Source organism: Schistocerca cancellata, chromosome 8 (genome assembly GCF_023864275.1).
Source record: "Schistocerca cancellata isolate TAMUIC-IGC-003103 chromosome 8, iqSchCanc2.1, whole genome shotgun sequence".
NCBI lineage: Eukaryota > Metazoa > Arthropoda > Insecta > Orthoptera > Acrididae > Schistocerca > Schistocerca cancellata.
The window spans coordinates 554,756,022-554,776,402 of record NC_064633.1 but is presented as its reverse complement, the minus strand read 5'-3'; the positions used below and the strand labels follow the sequence as shown (position 1 = coordinate 554,776,402).

General features: G+C 39.3%; 1 protein-coding gene across 1 annotated transcript in view; it reads right to left on the bottom strand.

The window, feature by feature from the left end:
• Nucleotides 1–2,493: 2,493 nt before the first annotated feature.
• The window catches only part of LOC126095129 (soluble guanylate cyclase 88E), a 421,452-nt gene continuing 403,564 nt past the window's right edge, over nucleotides 2,494–20,381 (bottom strand). The window contains exons 12-14 of the mRNA XM_049909837.1: nucleotides 18,051–18,278; nucleotides 6,961–7,185; nucleotides 2,494–6,865 (exon numbers count right to left, since the gene is read on the bottom strand). Coding sequence (XP_049765794.1) covers nucleotides 6,291–6,865; nucleotides 6,961–7,185; nucleotides 18,051–18,278 — 1,028 coding nt within the window. The 3' untranslated portion in view covers nucleotides 2,494–6,290. The remainder of the gene's footprint in view (nucleotides 6,866–6,960; nucleotides 7,186–18,050; nucleotides 18,279–20,381) is intronic.

The following is a 20,381-nucleotide window of genomic DNA, read 5'->3' as shown; positions in this document are numbered from 1 at the left end:
TTAAGAAGCAATATTTAACATCTCTCGTAGTTCCTTAGCAGGGACAATAGGTGCTGGGTAGGAATTCGCGTCCATTAAAAATGTTTGCGTTATGTAATTTAAAGTTGATATTTGCTAACTGATACTGCGTAAAATCGAGGTATATCACTCTCCGTACGCCTAATCAGGAATGACTGTTAGTTTCAGTTCAGTCACGAAATCTTTGCTTAGTCTGCATGACCTGGGTTTGAATCCATATGCACAACGAGATGGTTCGTCGTGTCATTTGAAGTTCATACATATTCTCAACTAGCTGCTCGTGAATAACTTAAATTTTTAATGTCATTTTGTGTTAAATAATAAGTACGGTATGTTACTTTGAAGAGGAAATCATGAATACGACAACTTACTACGTGCATTACCTATCTGACGTAATAATGAGAGTGGTAACATTTCAGGTATGTCATTTATTGTAATAAATGTGAGCTTACAAGCCTTAAGGACAGTCTTACCTGTGATAAGGTGTTCCCTGATATTTGTAGTATCTTAGTATTACTTTACATATTGTGTTATTGCGATACAGAGCCGTGTTTTCTAGTGGTGACTTGTTGGAACCATTTTCAATAGTCAAACGACTGTACCAAGGAGCGATTAGAGGACCTGCTAGACAGCTGCGTTATGTGGGTTGCATGCGAATCAGGCGAAATGCAATTCAGGTCGATCGGATACTTTTGAGCACGAGTGTACCTTGTAAGAACTCATTTTACTTTATTACTGCACTTACCTTCAGAGGACACTTTCCACTAAGTTATGATATGAAGAATTTGTGTCCATTCTTCCAGTCAGGTTTATGTGTCAGTTGTTTGACACACAATCCAATCCAAATATGTTCGATGAAATTCATTCTAGATATTTGAGCAGGCCAGTCCAGCTAATTCACTTCATTTTCTTCAAGATGTGATGTGGTATATTACCATGCTGATACAGGAAATCATGGGAAGCATGTTCATCTGCTATGGGAAATAACTAATGGTATATACTCCAGCAGAGAAAAACAATTCCAGACCATAACATCAATGACTGAATTTCATGCCACTGTAACAAAATGGGTATCCACTAGGGTTGTGCATGTCCATTTGAATAACACATTGCTACTGTGCTCATCACTTCACACCATCTATCACTGTGCCACAGATAAATGTTTCTGCACCTTCATAAGCAACTGCATGCACTGACTCTCATGATTAATGCCTTCTGAGCAAAACAATCAACCATGTAAATACAGTGAATTCTATAATCTTTGAAGATGATCATATTAATGATTTCTGTACGGGAGCCATAAAGCAAGTCCTCTGTAACAGTTAAGCAGCATACCTGAAATAGCCCTGAAACAATATAGCCAGTGGCCATTATCAGTTCATTATGCCTCTCCGTGTGTTGGTTGATATTTCCATTTCCTGACAGCATCACTGACAATGGAACTGGCAAGTTATGTGACATAGTGGTGCATTGTACCGGTTATCACAAGAAAGCGACTGTTAGAACAAGAAGAGATCAAATCTCCAATTGGATATCCAAAATTAACTTTTCCACTGTTTCCCTAAATTGATTAAGTTGAATACTGGGGTAGTTCCTATTAAAAGGTGTGGTTAATTTCCTTGATTACAGAGAATACTATCAGCTGTTTGTATACTTTAAGAGTTAAAACCTGTTCAATATTAATATTAATATTGATATCGGCTGGAATTTATATCCCTGGGTTCAAGTATTTTGCCAATAACTTACAGAAAGAGTGATCAGTGATATACCCTTACTTTTCATTCACTTCAATTGTATAACGTGACAGCAGACTTACTGCATTCTGTGGGTTATAGAAAACTTCCTTCTGTATCATTTACCTGATGAGCCTTGAAGGCCATGCAGCTATATCTCAAATATTTTCTAGTCATCCTGATCACACAGGAAGCAGTGAAGCAGTGGGGATGGTGAAGAGAGAATTTTTATAACTTTATTTAGCAGCAATTTAGGAAATGAAAATGATGCAAGGTATGTCAAACCCTTTCTATTGTTAGTTGACACTAAAAAATAATTTTGGGTAATATATTTTAATATTATATGTTCTGATTTCTATGTGTATTGAATATGCTTGCCCTTGAGCATTCCAAATAAATTTTGCAGAGTCAGTTTCAAGCATTTCATTTACATTACAAGATCAGCACCGTTTCATTACTGGCATAATTTTATGTAGTCTAGATTTGAACCTATTTTTAGTTTCTTCCTACAATAGTTAAAATCATGTTTGCTCTTCATTATTTTCCTCTATTACTGTAAAAAACATTTAGCATATCATGCTCTACTATATTTTTAAATCAGATTAAAACTGCAGTGTGTATACAACAGTCCTATACTGTTTTGTGTAATTAGATACATAGCTGAACTCCATCTCCAACTCTAAAATACTACTTACAGTAACAACTGGATATCACATATATTTAGAGTAAAATTATCATCTTTTATTACAGTCTTTTAAAACAATTACATTGTAGTAAAATTATTATCATCCAGTGCTTGTTTCTTCACAAATGACAACACAACAAAGGCTACATTATTTAATTATCCCTTAACAACTGATTTTATAGGCAACACATGTCACTGAAGAGCTTCATTTAAACCAGTAATTTTTTATATTAATTTGTAGATTGCTTTATATATGACTTTTCGGCTGATAAATTAATACTTTCTCTTTCAAAAAATAGTCTTTTTGAATTGTTTTTAAAGCTTAAGGTCATAGGCAGCTGCATTCCTACACAACCTACTGTACTGGAAGAACATGAAGGAAGAGTAGGGTTTAACACTGGAAGGATTCATAGAAACATGAGAAGAAACAACAATCACATACTGATTTGAATGTACACCTGGTAAAAATAATCTATACATGGCATGTATAAAACCAACTGAGTACAGAATACAATTAAATAAGTCTTAGTTCAGGACAATGTACAGAAATAATTAAAGCTGTTTTTATGCTGAAAACAGTGTAAAGCAATGGATAAAAAGTAAACCACAACTTTGGTTGGAAGCAGTTAATCTCACGGTAAATTACTTGTGAACTGAAACCAATCCCCATTGATCAACGGTATATGAAACAGAGTTGTCAAATACAATGTGTGACTGTAAAACAAGTAACTTAGTTATTTTTTTACTGACTGTGAAAAATATCACTTATATTTGAGTTTTGTTTTTATTTGTTGTATTGTTTAAATACCGAAACTTAGTAAATTACTTTTAATGAATAAATGTGTGAAATGTTTGCTCATTTCTCCAAATTTCAGTTGTTTATCTGTATGAGCATCCTGTGTTAATGAACTAAAACAGTGATGTAGAGTATTATATTCTCTGCACACATGTCAGTAGCCCTAACTAAATGTTGATCAAGAATCAAGAAAAATCAGTAGTGTTCCATGATCGAACACTAGAAAATTCATTAGGAAACTGTTGATGATAAACAGTCCTATTTTTGTACAGAGAAACGGAAATCATTTATCTTTGAACAAATAGTATCATAACAAATATTTCCAACATAAGAACTAAAATCTCTCATTACACCTACATAACATATGTTCCTCATTTCCTCTGATGGATATTTCCAAATACTTCCATTTCAAAACATTCATATACCAAATTGTAGTACCTTATTGCTTGAACCATAGAATCATTGTTGGACCAGCAAGAAGTGTGAGAGATGAACAGCGCTGCCTTTGGAGTTATTTCTGCCCGCATTACCTATATGGAGTCACAAGTAAAAGAAATAAAGCAATCATATGGCATTATTGCCAGGGAGATCCAATGTGGGGTTGTTCAGTCATCTGGTGCAAGGCTTTCTCTTTGACACCACTTAAGTGACTTTCACATCAATGAAAATTACATGAAATGACAAACACAACACGAACACCTAGTACCCAAGTGAAGAAAATCTCAGACCCAGGCAGAAATTGAACCTGGGATCCTGCACCCTGGAGGCGGCCACACTAATGAATAGACCCCAGTTGTAGACTAGTCACAGGTAACTGGGAGTTTATTAAAAGGCAAATCTAGGAGCAGTTACAAAAGCATCCATACCACATATTATTGTCACTGAAAAAGGTTTTCTCAGAGAGCTGAATGCAATGATAATTCTGTAATTGTAATTAGCAAGAAACATTTTTCATATCATTGTAAACTATCATATTACAACAAAATCAATAAAGACATTGCTTACATTGGTTGAAGACTATGTCTAAGAGACAAAGAAAACTTAGACATGTTGTGGGTGAGGCATTTTTTCTACACATCCCATGTCATGGATAAATAAGTCTCTCAGCGTACAGTCAGAAGTGTACCTCTTTGGCCATAAATTGCTGAGTCTGGACAGGAGTAATATTACATTATTTGCATGAAAAAGAAATGCAGTGATATAAAATAAAGAATACAGCACTGAGACAATAAGCAGACCAATGGATGTGAGTGAAGTTTCAAGAAAAGCTAAAATATAATTTTAACAATCCCAGTAAAGAATAATATAGTAAAAATAATATGATTCTGTGTACATTTGATTTTATTCTTGGTTTTGCCTATACCCTCTGCTTGCTTTCCTAACACACTTTCTGGCTCCCTCTATTTCCCATATCATGTTCCTCAGCTCTTTGATTCACATCTGGACACTTTCCCTGTTCTTTCTTTTCCTTCTTGGTATCCATTAAAACAATATCTTTTTAAAAGTTGTGCACATTATTTGTATTGTTATGATTTGGTTCTGTTACATATAACTCAAGACTATTATTTTTCTAAGAATAACAAGAAACTTGGTTTTTCTTTGATCGTTTCCATCATCAACAGTTTTCAGTTCTCACACTGTGTGCATGTGCAGTGTATTGGTGTAAGTATGGAAATCACCAAAAAGAAATGCAGCAAAATATATGAAACAGGAGGCATCTGATTAAATTCTTGCATGCTTGTTTCATACACTTACACTGTTTTGGATACTGAGATTTTGTGTCCTGAAACACTAAAAAAGTTGGTGAATGTCTTTGTAGTAAAATAAACAGTACAGAAATGAATATGCAGAATGATACTAAATGTAAGGAAAAAATTACAATTGGAAAGTCATTGTGTCACAAGGCTATTTAACAAATGTAAAATTAAGTTTGTATCACTATTTTGCTACTATTAAAAGTTATAGTTTTCAATAACTTAGATTATACTAAGGTTTCATAACATAACACAGCCTGGTTTGTGAATAATCTTCAATGGTAACACTTAATAAATTAACCTAATAATTAAGCAAACACAGCTATGTACAGATACAGGTACACAAAGCTAAATTTAGCTTTTGTAACTACATGGCTATAAAATTTAACATTTTGCATAACAGGTGGTCAACATTATGACGACTCTAATGGTTTATATATTTTCAATAGGCAGTTTAATATCTACATGTGTCAATAGATAACATGAATTGTTACTTGCATATGGAAATGTACAGAAGTTTTAAAACAGTTTAGAATGTGAGTATCCTTGATGAGTATTGTCTGTAACATCTATTAAGTTTAGACACCATAACAATGCTCACTGCTTTCAGAAAATCATTTCACTCAACAACACTCATTAATGTTCACAACATAAAATGAATTTGCATACAAGTGAGTGTACACTAATATTAGAAACATTCAATTTGAGACAAACTACTTTTGTTACATTCTTCGTGGTCATGAAAAGGAAAATTGAACAACATAAAATTTCAAAGGGATGACAAATAAATGGTAAAAAGTAATAGATCCCAAAAAATTACACAGACAAAAGTTATATTATCATTTTGTAATGTGTGTTGCTTTCTCCTTTTTATGAATATGAGATTCATCTGCTCTCTATGCACAAAAAGAAAAACACATTAACTAAAGATGTTAAATATTGTGATTTTATGTTTGGTTTCTCTTTCTATGGCAGAGGAATGTGGAAAGTAGAAGTAGTTTATTTAAATATATTCAATAATAGATACACAATTTTATTTAGAAGAATGAGAAATAAAATGTATTTTATTTGTATGTTAAATGATGATGTAAGATCTCTTTGTGTTTGTTAACTAATTTTTCTCCTGTTGAAGGATAAGGCAGTTCTGGAGTATGAAACTTTTTAATTTTTGTTTCTCTGTCATGCCTCCTCCAGCTGTTTGTCTCACATAAAATGAAATAAACACTTCAACACTTGAAAAATACATCCATGGTACAACTGTATGCAAATTCATTAATGTTAATAACTAAAATTAAAGTTTAGCTTCAGAGAATATCACAAGAATTGCTATGCTGCTTGTCTTTTGCCCCAGAATTGCCAAACCCACCACAACACTGTTGCTGGACCATTCCCTGTCCCTGGCTACGGTGAATCACTTTCTTAGTGCGTATGCATAGGCTCCCATCAGAACGTGAAGTGGGTGGAAGCTGCATCTTCACAGGCACACTGTCTTCTTCCTCGTCTCTCTCTTCGTCTTCTTCTGGAACTGCTGTTGAGCTTTGTATATTTCCATACATATGATGCATGTCACATAGAGTACTTTCCTTGTGACAAGTCAGTGTAGGGCAGTTACCAAAGTGAGAATTAACAGTTTCACAATCTGTGCCAGGAACTGGAGAATTTAGAGGAGGTATAGGCAGAAGAGCTCCATCTGAGGACACACTGTTTATTGATGGAAACTTCATCAAGGGAGCAGCCTTCCCTTGTGGTGAGACAGCTGTACATGTAGTTTGTATCCGTGCGAAGGAAGTGATTACATCTGCCCGATCAATGTCACTTACTGAAGATGTTGCCATGCAGGAAGTTGCAAATACAGCTCCCATGGAGTTGGAACGTATTTCTGTTTGTGTGGATGAATATATAGAAAAAAATTATATTAGACTGTTGAGTTGGATGGACATTATACCACACAAAATAATGTACTTTCCTTATTACCTCGATTCCCTGTGGTTTTAACAGGTGAACTTGCTATAGAACGCCTTGCCACATCTTGAAAAGTGACTGGTGAATAGACACGACGTTCATCGGAGGGGCCTAGCAGACCATGCATAGATGCACGATCGGCATCATACTCCCACTGTGGTTTTGGGCCAGGAATAGCCATGCGCATTAATGGATTACGATACTCTTTTTTGTGCAACCAATATGTCTTCATTGAACCTGCAACATTGTACAGAAAAAAATCCCATTATGCAGAATGTAGTCTAATAAAAATAAATCTTCTTGTGTCAGGAAAAAATGTGTAACTGACTTTTGTCTCTATTCTTCATTTACTTTTTGGTGTACTGCCAGTAACATGCCTATGACTTTTTAGATTTAGGGGTAATAAATAAGATTCTACACCATTACCAAATGTTTCTGTAGAGTGTTACTGCAGTCACCACGAATGACAATCTCATAAAAAAGTGTGGCACTCAGCCATATGTTCATTCCTTTATTATGGTCTCTTGAAAGAAACTGTTGTAATAGAAAAGAAAATGCTTGAACTGCTTTTGCAGTAAATTGCATATTATTTACATGTATGACCTTTCTGTCATCTCACACTATTTCTCCCAGTATCTTGCTGACTCCAAAACAATAACCTTTATAAAGATGGTGAACTATGTCTTCATCTACAACTCCTGTAAAGAAGTATGGCATGAGCACATGCATTTGCCAAACCACACTGTGTAATACAGTTAAAGGATAACTTTTTTGAAACTCTGTAATTGTCTCCCATTGCAATGTAGAAGTTGGAATTGGCTCGAAGATGTCAACAACCTTCTTTTGTAATGGTGCAGAAGTTCGGTACCCTGAAACATCACCCCCAGGCTCAGTGATGTTTTAAACAGCAAGGTGTTGACAAATGTGAAAAAGATACCAGAGGTCAGAAGTTCATGTGAGGTGTAAGGAGGTTTAATGATATCACCAGTTATCATCACAGTTCTGCCCAAAGTCACCATGGACATATCACATAATAGGGAGGTCATCGCAATCCCTCTTACCCATATTTCACCCCTTACTTGGACACTTGTGTGATGGAGGTCAGAACTGCAATACCCAATGTTTAAATCATGCAGTTTTCTAATGGGCGCTGAGAAAACATTTCAGACACTACTGCTCAGAATCAACACTAAAAGGACTTAGGAGCTGGAATAAAGGGCGTCAATGAAACCACCCCTTTCCTCAGGGCTTTTATGCACACACATTTTGCAGTTGAAAATGACAGTTCGCAATGTGATGAACAGCAGGACAAAGTTCTTGACAACCTTTGACATTCGGATGATTCAACCTGTCTCTGAGGACACTGTGGACCAGCAACCCCATTGAATGCGATCATATCCTTTTGGAGTGCAATGTGACCACTGTTTTTGCGCTGGTGTATAGGACGGCGCCATGAGGAGCCATTGAAGACCAGGTGATGAAATTTGAATGTGAGCTGAAGCAACACAGGGGTGCTTATGCTTCTTTGTCCCTCTTTTTCATGGTCTTCTAGAGTGTGACCACGAAGGGTGACTGGCATTGTCACACAGCATCAACACTCCAGCCATCAGATGGGCAAGTTGGTTATTCTGTAATGCATGTTGAATTTTATTGAGGGTAGCACAGCAAGCAGCTACATTTATTGTTATTGCTTGCTGCATGAGCTCGACTAACAAGACTTTATGTGTGAATGTATGCCCTCCCAATGTATACAGCTGGTGAAGAGTTCTTGAGCGTCCAGCCGGGTGGTGGTGTCTTCAAATTGCGATGTTTCGACAAGTGACATACACATCATCTTCTGGCGAAGTGCAGAGACTTTGCGGAAGCCGGTCCCTTTATACCTGTGGCGTGCCCCCCCACCACCTGACCGTAGGAGGTTGGATCCAGAGGAGCTGGCAGGCGGGGTGGAGGGGGAAGCGAGTGTGCCGTTCCTGTCTCCATCAGTGCATTCCGGTTGCACCTTGCGAGCTGGACGGTTCTTGGTGCATTCACGGCGTATTGTGGCTGATGTTGGATTCCAGGCCACACTAAGTTGATAACCTTTGTCCTTGTTCACAAGATTCTCATGGACCCGTATTTCTATCGATTCTTTAATGATGCTGTCCCAATAGCTCCTGGCTCAGCAAGGCACCCTGGTGTTCTCATAATCAAAAGTGTGGGTTTTTTTTATACTATGTTCAGCTATAGCAGATTTCTCTGTCTGTCCAAGTTGGATGTGTCTGATGTGTTCCTCGCACCTTTTCGAGATGCAGCACTGCATTTGTCCAAAGTACTGTACACCACATTAGTAGGCAATGCTATATAAGCCAGGTGTGTTGAGTTTGAGTGGGTCTTTAGCTGAGCCCAGCAGATCTTTCGTCTTCCAGGAAGCATACATAGGATGCATACAGAAGTAAAGAGGTATATAGTATAAAGATAAACACAACTATGTAGGACGAAAAGATGCGTGAATGGCTAAAGAGGAAAGGGAAAGAGGAGAAGACTGAAGAGTAAATGGGAGTGAGATTGGTTAACGTAGTTTCAGTCCAGGGGGATGGCGGGATGAGAGGATGTGTTGGAGTGCAAGTTCCCATCTCCGCAGTTCTGAGGGACTGGTGTTGGGTGGGAGAAGCCAAATGGCATGTACAGTGTAGCAGGATCCTAGGTCCATAGCTGGAGGGCACGCTCTGCTACTGGGTATTGGACATCTCCTAGGCGGACAGTTCGTCTGTGCTTGTTCATGCTCTCAGCCAGTTTAGTTGTCGTCATACCAATGTAAAAGGCTGTGCAGTGGAGGCATGTCAGCTGATAAATGACATGTGTTGTTTCACATGTGGCCCTGCCTTGAATTGTGTATGTTTTACCAGTAGCGGAGCTGGAGTAGGTGGTTGTGGGGGGACGCATGGGACAGGTTTTGCAGTGGGGTCGGTTACAGGGGCAGGAACCGCTGGGTAGAGAAGGTGGTCTGGGAATATTGTAGGGTTTGACAAGGATGTTACGGAGGTTGGGGGGGGGGGGGCGACGAAAGGCAACTCTGGGTGCTGTGGGGAGAATATTGTCAAGGGATGATCTCATTTCAGGGCTTGACTTGAGAAAGTCATATCCCTGGCGGAGTAATTTGTTGATGTATTCGGGGCCAGGATAATATTGGGTGACAAGGGGGATGATTCTGTGTGGTCTGGGGGTAGGAACATTGTTGTTGGATGGGGAGGAATGTGTTGCTTGGGAGATCTGTTTGTGGACAAGGTCTGCAGGATAGTTGCGGGAGAGGAAAGTACTGGTCAGGTTATTGGTGTAATTGTTGAGGGATTTGTCACTGGAGCAGATACATTTGCCATGAATACCTAGGCTGTAGGGATGGGAGTGTTGGATGTGGAATGGATGGCAGCTATCAAAGTGAAGGTACTGTTGTTTGTTTGTGGGTTTGATGTGGACAGAGGTGTGGATGTGAGCTTCAACAAGATGAAGGTCAACATCCAGGAAGGTGGCTTGGGTTTTGGAGAAGGACCAGGTGAAATTCAGATTCGAAAAGGAGTTGAGGTTATGGAGGAAATTAAGGAGTGTTTCTTCACCATGAGTCAAGACCACAAAGATGTCATCTATAAACCTATACGAGGCCAGGGGAAGCAGCTGTTGGGTCTTCAGGAAAGCCTCTTCCATGCTGCCCATGAAGAGGTTGGCATAGGACGGAGCCATCCTGGTTCCCATGGCCTTTCCCCTGATTTTTTTGTTGGTCTGGCCTTCAAAAGTGAAGTAATTATGGGCGAGGATGAAGTTGGTAGGCGTGATAAGGAACAAGGTTTTTTTAAAGATCTTCGGGTGGGCGTTGGGAGAGGTAGTGTTCAAGGGCAAAGAGGCCATGGGTATGTGGGATGTTTGTGTAAAGGGATGATCTATGGTGATAAGAAAGGTTTGAGGTGGGAGGGGAGTGGGAATGGATTTGAGGCTTTCTAGGAAGTGGTTTGTGTCTTTGATGTAGGATGGGAGTCTGCAGGTGATAGGTTGGAGGTGTTGGTCTACCAGATCTGAGATACATTGTGTTGTGGCTTTGAAGCCTGCTACAATGGGATGGCCAGGATGATTCTCTTTGTGGATTTTGGGTAATAGGTAGAAGGTAGGGGTTTGTGGCTCATGTGGAGTGAGTAGGTCTATGGAAGCTGTTGTGAGGCCTTGTGAGGGACCTTGGATTTTTAGGATTTTCTGCAGCTCAGTTTGGATGGAGGGAATGGGATCCTGGGTAACAGCTTTGTAGGTTGAGGTGTCGGAAAGTTGACGCAGTCCTTCTGCCACATACTCCACACGGTCAAGTACCACAGTTGTGGAGCCTTTATCCTCCAGGAGGATGACAATAGAGCGGTCTGTTTTCAGCTCCTTAATGGCACAGGATTCAGCTGGGGTGGTGTTGGGGTTGTTGAGATGTTCTTCTAGAAGGACTGGGAGGCAACACTGGATGTGAGGAATTCCTGAAATGTCTGCCAGGGATGGTTTTGGGGGAGGGGAGGAGGATCCCTTTGAGAAGGCGGTCGGAACTGTTCTAGACAGGGTTCAACACTGGGTATAGTATTTGGGGGCTGTGTTTGGGTGGTGAAGTGATATTTTCAGTTGAGGTTCCGGGTGAATGAGAGGAGATCTTTAACCAGGGCTGTGTGGTTGAATTTAGGCGTGGGGCTAAAGGTTAAGCCTTTTGATAGGCAACTATCCTGCAGACCTTGTCCACAAACAGATCTCCTGAGCAACACATTCCTCCCCATCCAACAACAATGTTCCTACCCCCAGACCACACAGAGGCATCCCTCTTGTCACTCAATATTATCCTCAGCTCGAATACATCAACAAATTACTCCGCCAGGGATATGACTTTCTCAAGTCAAGCCCTGAAATGAGATCATCTCTTGACAATATTCTCCCCACACCACTCAGAGTTGCCTTTTGTCAGCCCCCTAACCTCCGTAACATCCTTGTCAAACCCTACAATACTGCCAGACCACCTTCTCTACCCAGTGGTTCCTACCCTTGTAACCAACCCCATTGCAAAACCTCCCCCATGCATCCCTCCACAACCACCTAAAACACCTACTCTAGCCCTACTACTAGTAAAACATACACAATTCAAGGCAGGGCCACATGTGAAACAACACATGTCATTTATCAGCTGACATGCCTGCACTGCACAGCCTTTTACATTGGTATGACGACAACTAAACTGGCTGAGAGCATGAACAAGCACAGACGAACTGTCCGCCTAGGAGATGTCCAATACCAAGTAGCAGAGCGTGCCCTCCAGCTATGGACCTAGGATCCTGCTACACCGTACATGCCATTTGGCTTCTCCCACCCAACACCAGTCCCTCAGAACTGCGGAGATGGGAACTTGCACTCCAACACATCCTCTCATCCCGCCATCCCCCTGGACTGAACCTACGTTAACCAATCTCACTCCCATTTACTCTTCAGTCTTCTCCTCTTTCCCTTTCCTCTTTAGCCATTCATGCATCTTTTCGTCCTACATAGTTGTGTTTATCTTTATACTATATACCTCTTTACTTCTGTATGCATTCTCTTTTGTTTGAAGCTGGCACAGTACTTACAGTAGAATATCTTTGGCTTCCCTCTGACACCCATGCCTCCATCTTTGCTACCCTCCCTGTTTGCCTTTCCCCTGTTGCTTCATAACCTGGGTCGTAAGTAACTGTATCCACTTGCCCTTCTACCCCTCTTTTTCCCTCTCTCCTCTCTGACGAAGGAACAAAGTTCCGAAAGCTAGGATACGTAAATTTTCTGTTCTTTTTTGTGTATCTATCGGCTGTACTGAGCTGAGGTAAGTACTGGCCACCCCCTCTCTCTCTTTGTTATAACATATACTATCAAAGGGAGAGCCACCTGTGAAATGACACACGAAGCAGCTGTTAAGTAAACTCTGTTCGGCCTTTCACATTGGCATGACTACCACCTAATTACCAATTAGGATGAATGGGAATAAGCAGAGGGTAACACCTCACTGAAGGCTAGTTACACACTTCTGTCCATATTAAACCTACCAACAAAAACAGTACTTACATTTTGACAGTTGTCATCCTTTCCATGTCAAACGTTCCCTCCCATATAGCCTTTCGATGCAGACTCTACAGCAATACACCTATCATTCTCACCTCAGCCTTCAGTGGATGTATTTACCCCCCCCCCCCCCCCCCAGCCTAGTTCAAACGCAGATTTCCTGGGCCATCACATCCAATCCCGGTACTGCTGAACCCTCCTAAAAACAACTTCAGAACACACCACTGGTCACTCAGTATTATACTGGTCTTGAATGTATTAGTCAGCTACTTCGACAAGGCTGTGACTTCCTAAAATCATGCCCTGAAATGAGATCCATTCTGTCTGCAATTTTACCCACTGCACCTGGAATAGCTTTTCATCGCCCTCCCAATCTCCACAATATTCCTGTCAGACCCTCTGCTCCTTGTGCACCCATCTCCCTACCCTATGGCTCCTACCCCTGTGACCATCCCCACTGCAAGACTTGCCCTATGCACCCTCCTACTGCCATCCATACCAGCCCTGTAACTGGCAAAACATATACTATCAAAGGGGAAGCCACCTGTGAAACGACATGTCGTATACCAATTGTTATGTAAATACAATACAGCCTTTTGCATTGGCATGACTATCACCAAATTATCAATTAGGGTGAATGGGCATAGGCAGAGGGTGTATACTGGCAACACACAATATCCTGTTGCACGGCATGCTCTACAATATGACGGTCGTGACCTCAGTGCCTTTTTCACCACACACACTAACTTGATTTTTCCCCCAGACACCAGTTGGGAACTAGCACTGCAGCATGTCCTTGCCTCTCACCACCCACCTGATCTTAATTTACATTAATCTCTTCCATCTCAGCATTTCTTCACAGGGACTACTCTTTTCTTCACTCCATTTTAGTTCTCTACATCTTTCATTGTCTTACCTGTCTATTTTTCACTGTCGCCTCCCACCCCAGTAACTTAGAATGCAGAATGCGGTTAGCATTTCACACTTATTAACTCATACATGACGTTTAAGCAGTTCTCTCTGTCTTGCATATTACCTTGTCTTCCATCTTTAAGCGCTCAGGTTTTCAAATCTCATCCAATGCAGCCCCAACAGTGAGCCTTTCCTTCTCATCTGGTATGGTAAGTCTCCCCTGACCCATGGTCTGAGTGACTTTACCAAAATCTACCCCTTTTTGTGGATCTTTCCAGTCCTTTTCCTTCAGCCCAGTATCTTCCTCTTTAACTGTTCTGCCTCAAGAAGAAACCACTGTCTCTGAAAGCTTGCCTAATTGTAACATTTTTTAATGTGTGTGTTCTGCCGCCACATGGTGAGTAGATTTTTTATCTACCCTATTAAATTATTTTAACATGATGAAAAGGATAGATTGCTACTCGCTATAAATACGGTATGATGAATTGCAGACAAATACAATAAAAAACAGTTACACATTTATCTTTTTGCCATAACCTTCTTCAGAAAAGGAAACACATGCACTTTCTTTCACACAATCAAATACACCTCATGTACACATGACCACCATCTCTGGGAGCTTGGATCGGAATAGTGCATTGTAGCAGTTTTCGCCCATTGTGCGTAATGTTTGCTCAACTATAACATCCACGCCATACCAATGATGTTCATGAACATTGTGTAGTGGGTAACGTGTTCCCCTCTCTATCCACACTAACTGATGGTGAAAACCACTTGTCACAGGTAAATGAATTTCCACAGAGAATGCCACTCTGGACCGCTGTTTTTAAACCCAACCAACATGCTCCTCACACAAATGAACTCTTTCTCAATAATAGTATGGTTAAAGTGGGATGCATATAACTGGCTTCCAAGCATTCAAACCAGCCTGATTTGATTGCCATGAAATGGTTCTGGCAGAGACATGTGCACTACTAGTAGTTGCAAGGTCTGCAGCAATCTGCCAAGCAGTGAGATGTCTGTTCTTTTTCACCACTAGGGCTACGTATCAATCCTTTTGTGGTGAGGTGGTCTGTCTATAACCACTGGCATGCTTCTACATAGCATTTTCAACTTCAGCTGCCTTTTTCATTGGATTGCACCCGTTACTGTGGCCACAGTAATGACAGATTGACCAGATTTGAGCCATTCAACTGCTCATTGAAGGTCGTAAGCACTCAAATTATGCTTGCAGACTTGTCACAGTACCACCCAGAATGTCACACTAATTGTTTCCACAACAGACTTCGTCAATCACTGACTGCATTAACTGTCAAATGCATACAGAGCATTTGTACACAGGCTTCATTGCAATTAACATATGCTGCTTTCTGTATTTTGCTTTACTGACATTGGTCAGGTGTTCCATAGCAACTGTTAGTTGTTCTTTAGCAATTGCCAAGCAGTGTAGTAACTCTGATCCTACCACTATCTTTTTGCTTTCAGACTCACATTTCTGTAAGTGAATTTAAACTTCTTGCCTACTGTTATTCTTACCACATAGCACGTCCCTCACTGTTTAGCCTATTCTTATTATAAATACTTCAATTTCTCCAGAGATCTCAACCCTCACTGTTTACGGTTCTATTCAACATTTAATATTGAGTATTATGTGAGCTATAATGTTTTTGGAAGTGTTTCAAATTCCATTACTTTTATTCCCTATGCTTATACTCATTTACTAATCTGTTTATATATAAACCTTCTTAAAGCATTTCCTCCCATCTGATGTGAGTGTTTTTTCAGCTTGGCACAAATTTACACTCATACTGGCCAGACAGTGACATAATTAGAAAACATGAATGAAAACAGGTAGGTTCTGTGCACCCAGTGTATATGAGGGCCATACTGAAAGTAACTAGCAACAACTTTCAAAATTTTGAATCTTCATATTTTAGACAAACCAAGTACATCAACTTAATCTACATACTTTGTTGCTTTTCAATGTAATATCCTTTTATTTGCACACATTTTTTTTTCTACAAGTCTGAAAATACCCTTACGATAGCACTCTACTTCAGCAACCCAAAGACATGGAAGCATTGCTTGTCAAACATTTTCCACCATCTTGCAGCATTCCCTCACATCTGTTCTGTAACAGAATCAAAGTCTGAGGTGAACTTCAGCAGCACATTTTCCATCTTAAGCAAGGAATTCAGTGGCAGCTCATTGTTGTAGTGAAATGTTCATGTCAGTTATTTTCAAAGTACTGCCTGTGGTCATTAATAGCATCACAATATGGCAACATGAGGCATATAGTCTGTAGGTCACAATTATGCAGTCATTTATGTTACATTTCTGGAGATATAATTTTAATAATGAGTTGCTCACAGTTTCTAGTATGGATCTCGTACATTTAATTTAAGAAGTGGCTATCCCAACTTTTTAATAAATGCTGGAATCAGCTTTCAGCCCTATGGCACATTCTTAAGATATCATAATCTAGGTTTCCTCAGAATCACTTAATTTCTTTTTCTTACATTTCTTTTGTGTGTTTGAAAAATATTCTTCATTAAAGTTGTTGCGAGTACTCTGTGTAGTGAATCAACATGTAATTTTACATGTTGCTGAATATGGGATATTTTACAAAGACTTTTAACAAATACCCTGTCAATCAAATACTAAAACCAAATGTGGGCAATGTGTATGGGAAAAAGGAGAGGAGCACGAATGGGGAAAGACTTGGGCAGGAGTGTTGGCAGAGGGCAGCACACAAAGAGGGTGGGAGGTAAGAATAGGGAGGAGGTGAGAGGGCAGAGAGGGTGGAAACTGTTGAGCAGAGTGTGTGAGAACATTGTGTTACTGTAATTTGAGGCTAGGATAATTTCGGAAGCAGAGAATGTGTTATAAGGACAACTCCCATTTGCACAGTTCAGAAAAGCTTGTGATGGAGGGGAGAATCCAGATGGCTCAGGTAGTGAAGCAGCCATTGAAGTCAAGCATGTTATGTTCAGCTGCATGTCGTGCCACATGGAGGGTCTACTTTGCTCTAGGGTACTGTTCGATGGTGGTCATTCATCCTGATGGACAGCTTGTTGGATATTCATACCAATACAAAAAGCTGTTCAGTGATTCCCACTCCTCTCCTTTTTTGCTCCCTGTCCCCCCCTGTCCCCACCCCACCATCCTTCTCCCTGCCATAGAGCCTCCCAGTGCTGCATCTGTTGACAGGCTAGTCCCTGCACACTGCATTAGACAGTGCTCTGATCTCTGCCCCACCCATACACTGCTATCCCTTCCCCTTCACCTTCCCCTTCCCAGATAGCTGCTTCCATTCTATGTGACTTCCATTCTATGTGACAGTGACATTCCAGTCCATGCCACCAATGGTGGTCATGTGTGCATGAGGTGTGCTTTCTTGTATGTGTGTGTGTGTGTGTGTGTGTGTGTGTGTGTGTGTGTGTGTGTGTGTGTGTGTGTGTGTGTGTGTGTTTCCATTTCTGATGAAGGCTGTGGCCAAAACTAATGTTTAAGTGTCTCTTAGTTGTGCCAGTCTGTAACAGAACATGCCACATTTATGATAAGTAGCAATCTATCTTCTCTTAAAGCATTTATTAATGACTCTGTCAGCAGTTGCAGTTGTTATATTGGGTGACTAGTTTTGAACCTTACAGGTTCATTTTCAAGCCTGGCCTACCTGAGCCTGCACTGAAAATGCCTAATCTTATTAATAAACATCAAAGTGGCAACACATGCTTTATAAATGTTTGCAGAATGAATGCCACAATCCACACATGCTTCTTACCAAAGCAAAATCACAATTTGCAGAATGAATGCCACAATACACACATCAGTTTGATTTTGATTTGGTAAGAGTCATATGTGTATTGTGGCATTCATACGGCAAACATTTATAAAGCTGATTCAAAACTAGTCACCCAATATAACTACTGCAACTGTTGACAGAATCAGTAATAAATGCTTTAAGGAATTTAATAAATCTGCCGGTTCCCTGTCAACAAAATGTTGAAACTGATGAATTTATCTTTTTCTTACATTGTATAAAGTAGAGAATAATTGAGGACCATCACAACTTCATTTTTAAATGGATCTTCAACTCCTATATTCTTGTAATTTACCTTTTCCTTTTACTTGTATTTCTCCTCTCTCTGATACGTGGTATGTTGATGGAAGAAGATCACGTGTTGACTGTGAAATGTGTATTTTCATTGCTTCACTTGTTGATTCCATTCGTGATGCTGTATTAACTGAATCCCCAAAGAGGCAATATCGTGGCATTTTGAGGCCTACAATTCCAGCCACAACAGCCCCAGAATGCACACCGACACGTATCTGTAAATGAGATCCTAAAAAAGAGACACAGTTATATACCATTAATTTTTGAAGCCACTTACTTCTGTAATACCATACAGCTAATGAACACACAGATAAATGTCTTGTGAAATAAGAAGGTCAAACAGGCATATCAAATTAGTGTGCATTGATGTCACACAGAGTCTGAATTATAAGGGTACAAATCCTTAGCATCATTCCTATACTGTAAAATAAATATAAAACATAAAAAACGAGAAATTGGTATTGACAACTGTTTAACAGCCAACCCTTCATATGTTATTGGTAATACTGATTCCATTATATTGTGAGTTTCTGAGGTTCCTCTGAATCACGGGGCGGTGGCATTGATCTGGAAGTGTTCACGCACCAATTCTGACAATGAATGTGTCTGCCGCTGGTAACTGGTCAGATGGGAGCTTTGAAAGAATGGGCAAACAGAAACTGCAATGATGTGACAGTGGCTTTGATTGAAATTAATATCAGCACTGATCAGCGTAAGTATAAGCTTCATATTGATTCATGCTGATGACAGCAACATAGTAATAACAGGTGAAAATCCAACACAACTGTCAGAAAGAGCTAACGAGGCTCTCAATGTTGTCCACAACTGGTCATTAAAAAATAAAGTAACCCTAAAAGTAAAGAAAACTAACTATATTAACTTCCAATTGAACAAAAAACACAATGCCACTAGACTAAAAGTTAATAATAATGAATCAGAATGTGTAACAAGTACCAAACTCTTAGGGATGAATGTAGACAGCCAACTGAAATGGACAAACCATGTCAACATTTTGGCAAAGAAATTATCCACAGCATGCTATGCTCTTAGAATCCTTGCACCAGTATGCAATAATACCTATCTTAAAATAACATATTATGGATACCTACACTCAGTCCTCAGCTATGGGATCATGTTTTGGGGAACAAGTGCCAGTAACATACAAACTGTGTTCAAAGTACAAAAAAGAGCCATAAGGATAATAACAAACAGCAACAACAGGGCCCACTGTCTAGAATTATTTAGAAAGCTAGGAATTCTAACTGTTTCTTGTGAGTATATCTTTCAGAACATAATGTTCATTAAGAAAAATCTCAACATGTACAACACAAACAGCCTAATACATGAGCATGAAACAAGAGCTTGTCACCACCTCAGTCTAGATAGAAAGAACAAGGCAAAGATGCAAAAAAGTATTTTTTATAATGGGATAAAACTGTATAACAAATTACCACAAGAAATTAAAGAAATAAATGAGCCCCTCACTTTCAGACAAAAGCTTAAAACCTTTTTAGTAAGTAAAAGTTGTTATACTGTAAAAGAATATTTAACATAGATGTAGATTATTAGCAACATATGACATTGTCACCAAAATATTATGTAATTATAAATGTGTGTATGACTAGTTATAAAAACTACACAAAATATGAGAAACCTGTTTCATTGTAAATGTAAATGTGTGCTCATGTGTTGTAAACAGACGACATCCATACAATATTTATTGTTCCATGGATGAATAAATAAATAAATAAAAAAAATAAAAGTGAATGTTATATATGAAGTTCATCATTGAACTTTTTGGTATCTACATCTGCTCTACATCGAAAGAAATATGTAACTTATTGTCAACTGAAAATCAAATAACTGAGCAAGTGTCGAGAAAGGTGGCATTAAGGTAGTGCTGCTTTGATCACCACTGTAGGGTCAGTTTTTGTACATAGGCTGTTGCCTGTATTTGTCACATTTACAATATGGATGGTTTGAAAATGGATACAGGTGTCCAAAATTAGTCACCATCAAGAAATAAAAAAAGGATACTTCTCAGTACAACTCATGACAGAGCTATAACCACTTATTTCAATTATAAGACAAGTTGTGGCACTATTTTTCACCTGCAACATGCTGCAAGTTCATAAACCAATCAAGAAGTTAACCTCTAAAATGGGGATTACAGTTCTAAAGTAATACACACAATTGGACTCTTGCAGAGTGTAATTTCAATGTAATTTGTCCATAAACGATGGTTTTAATTTATGTTTTTGATTTCCACACTTAATTTCAAGTATATAAATTAAATACAAAATCTTTCAGAATAAAGATTATACCATTCATT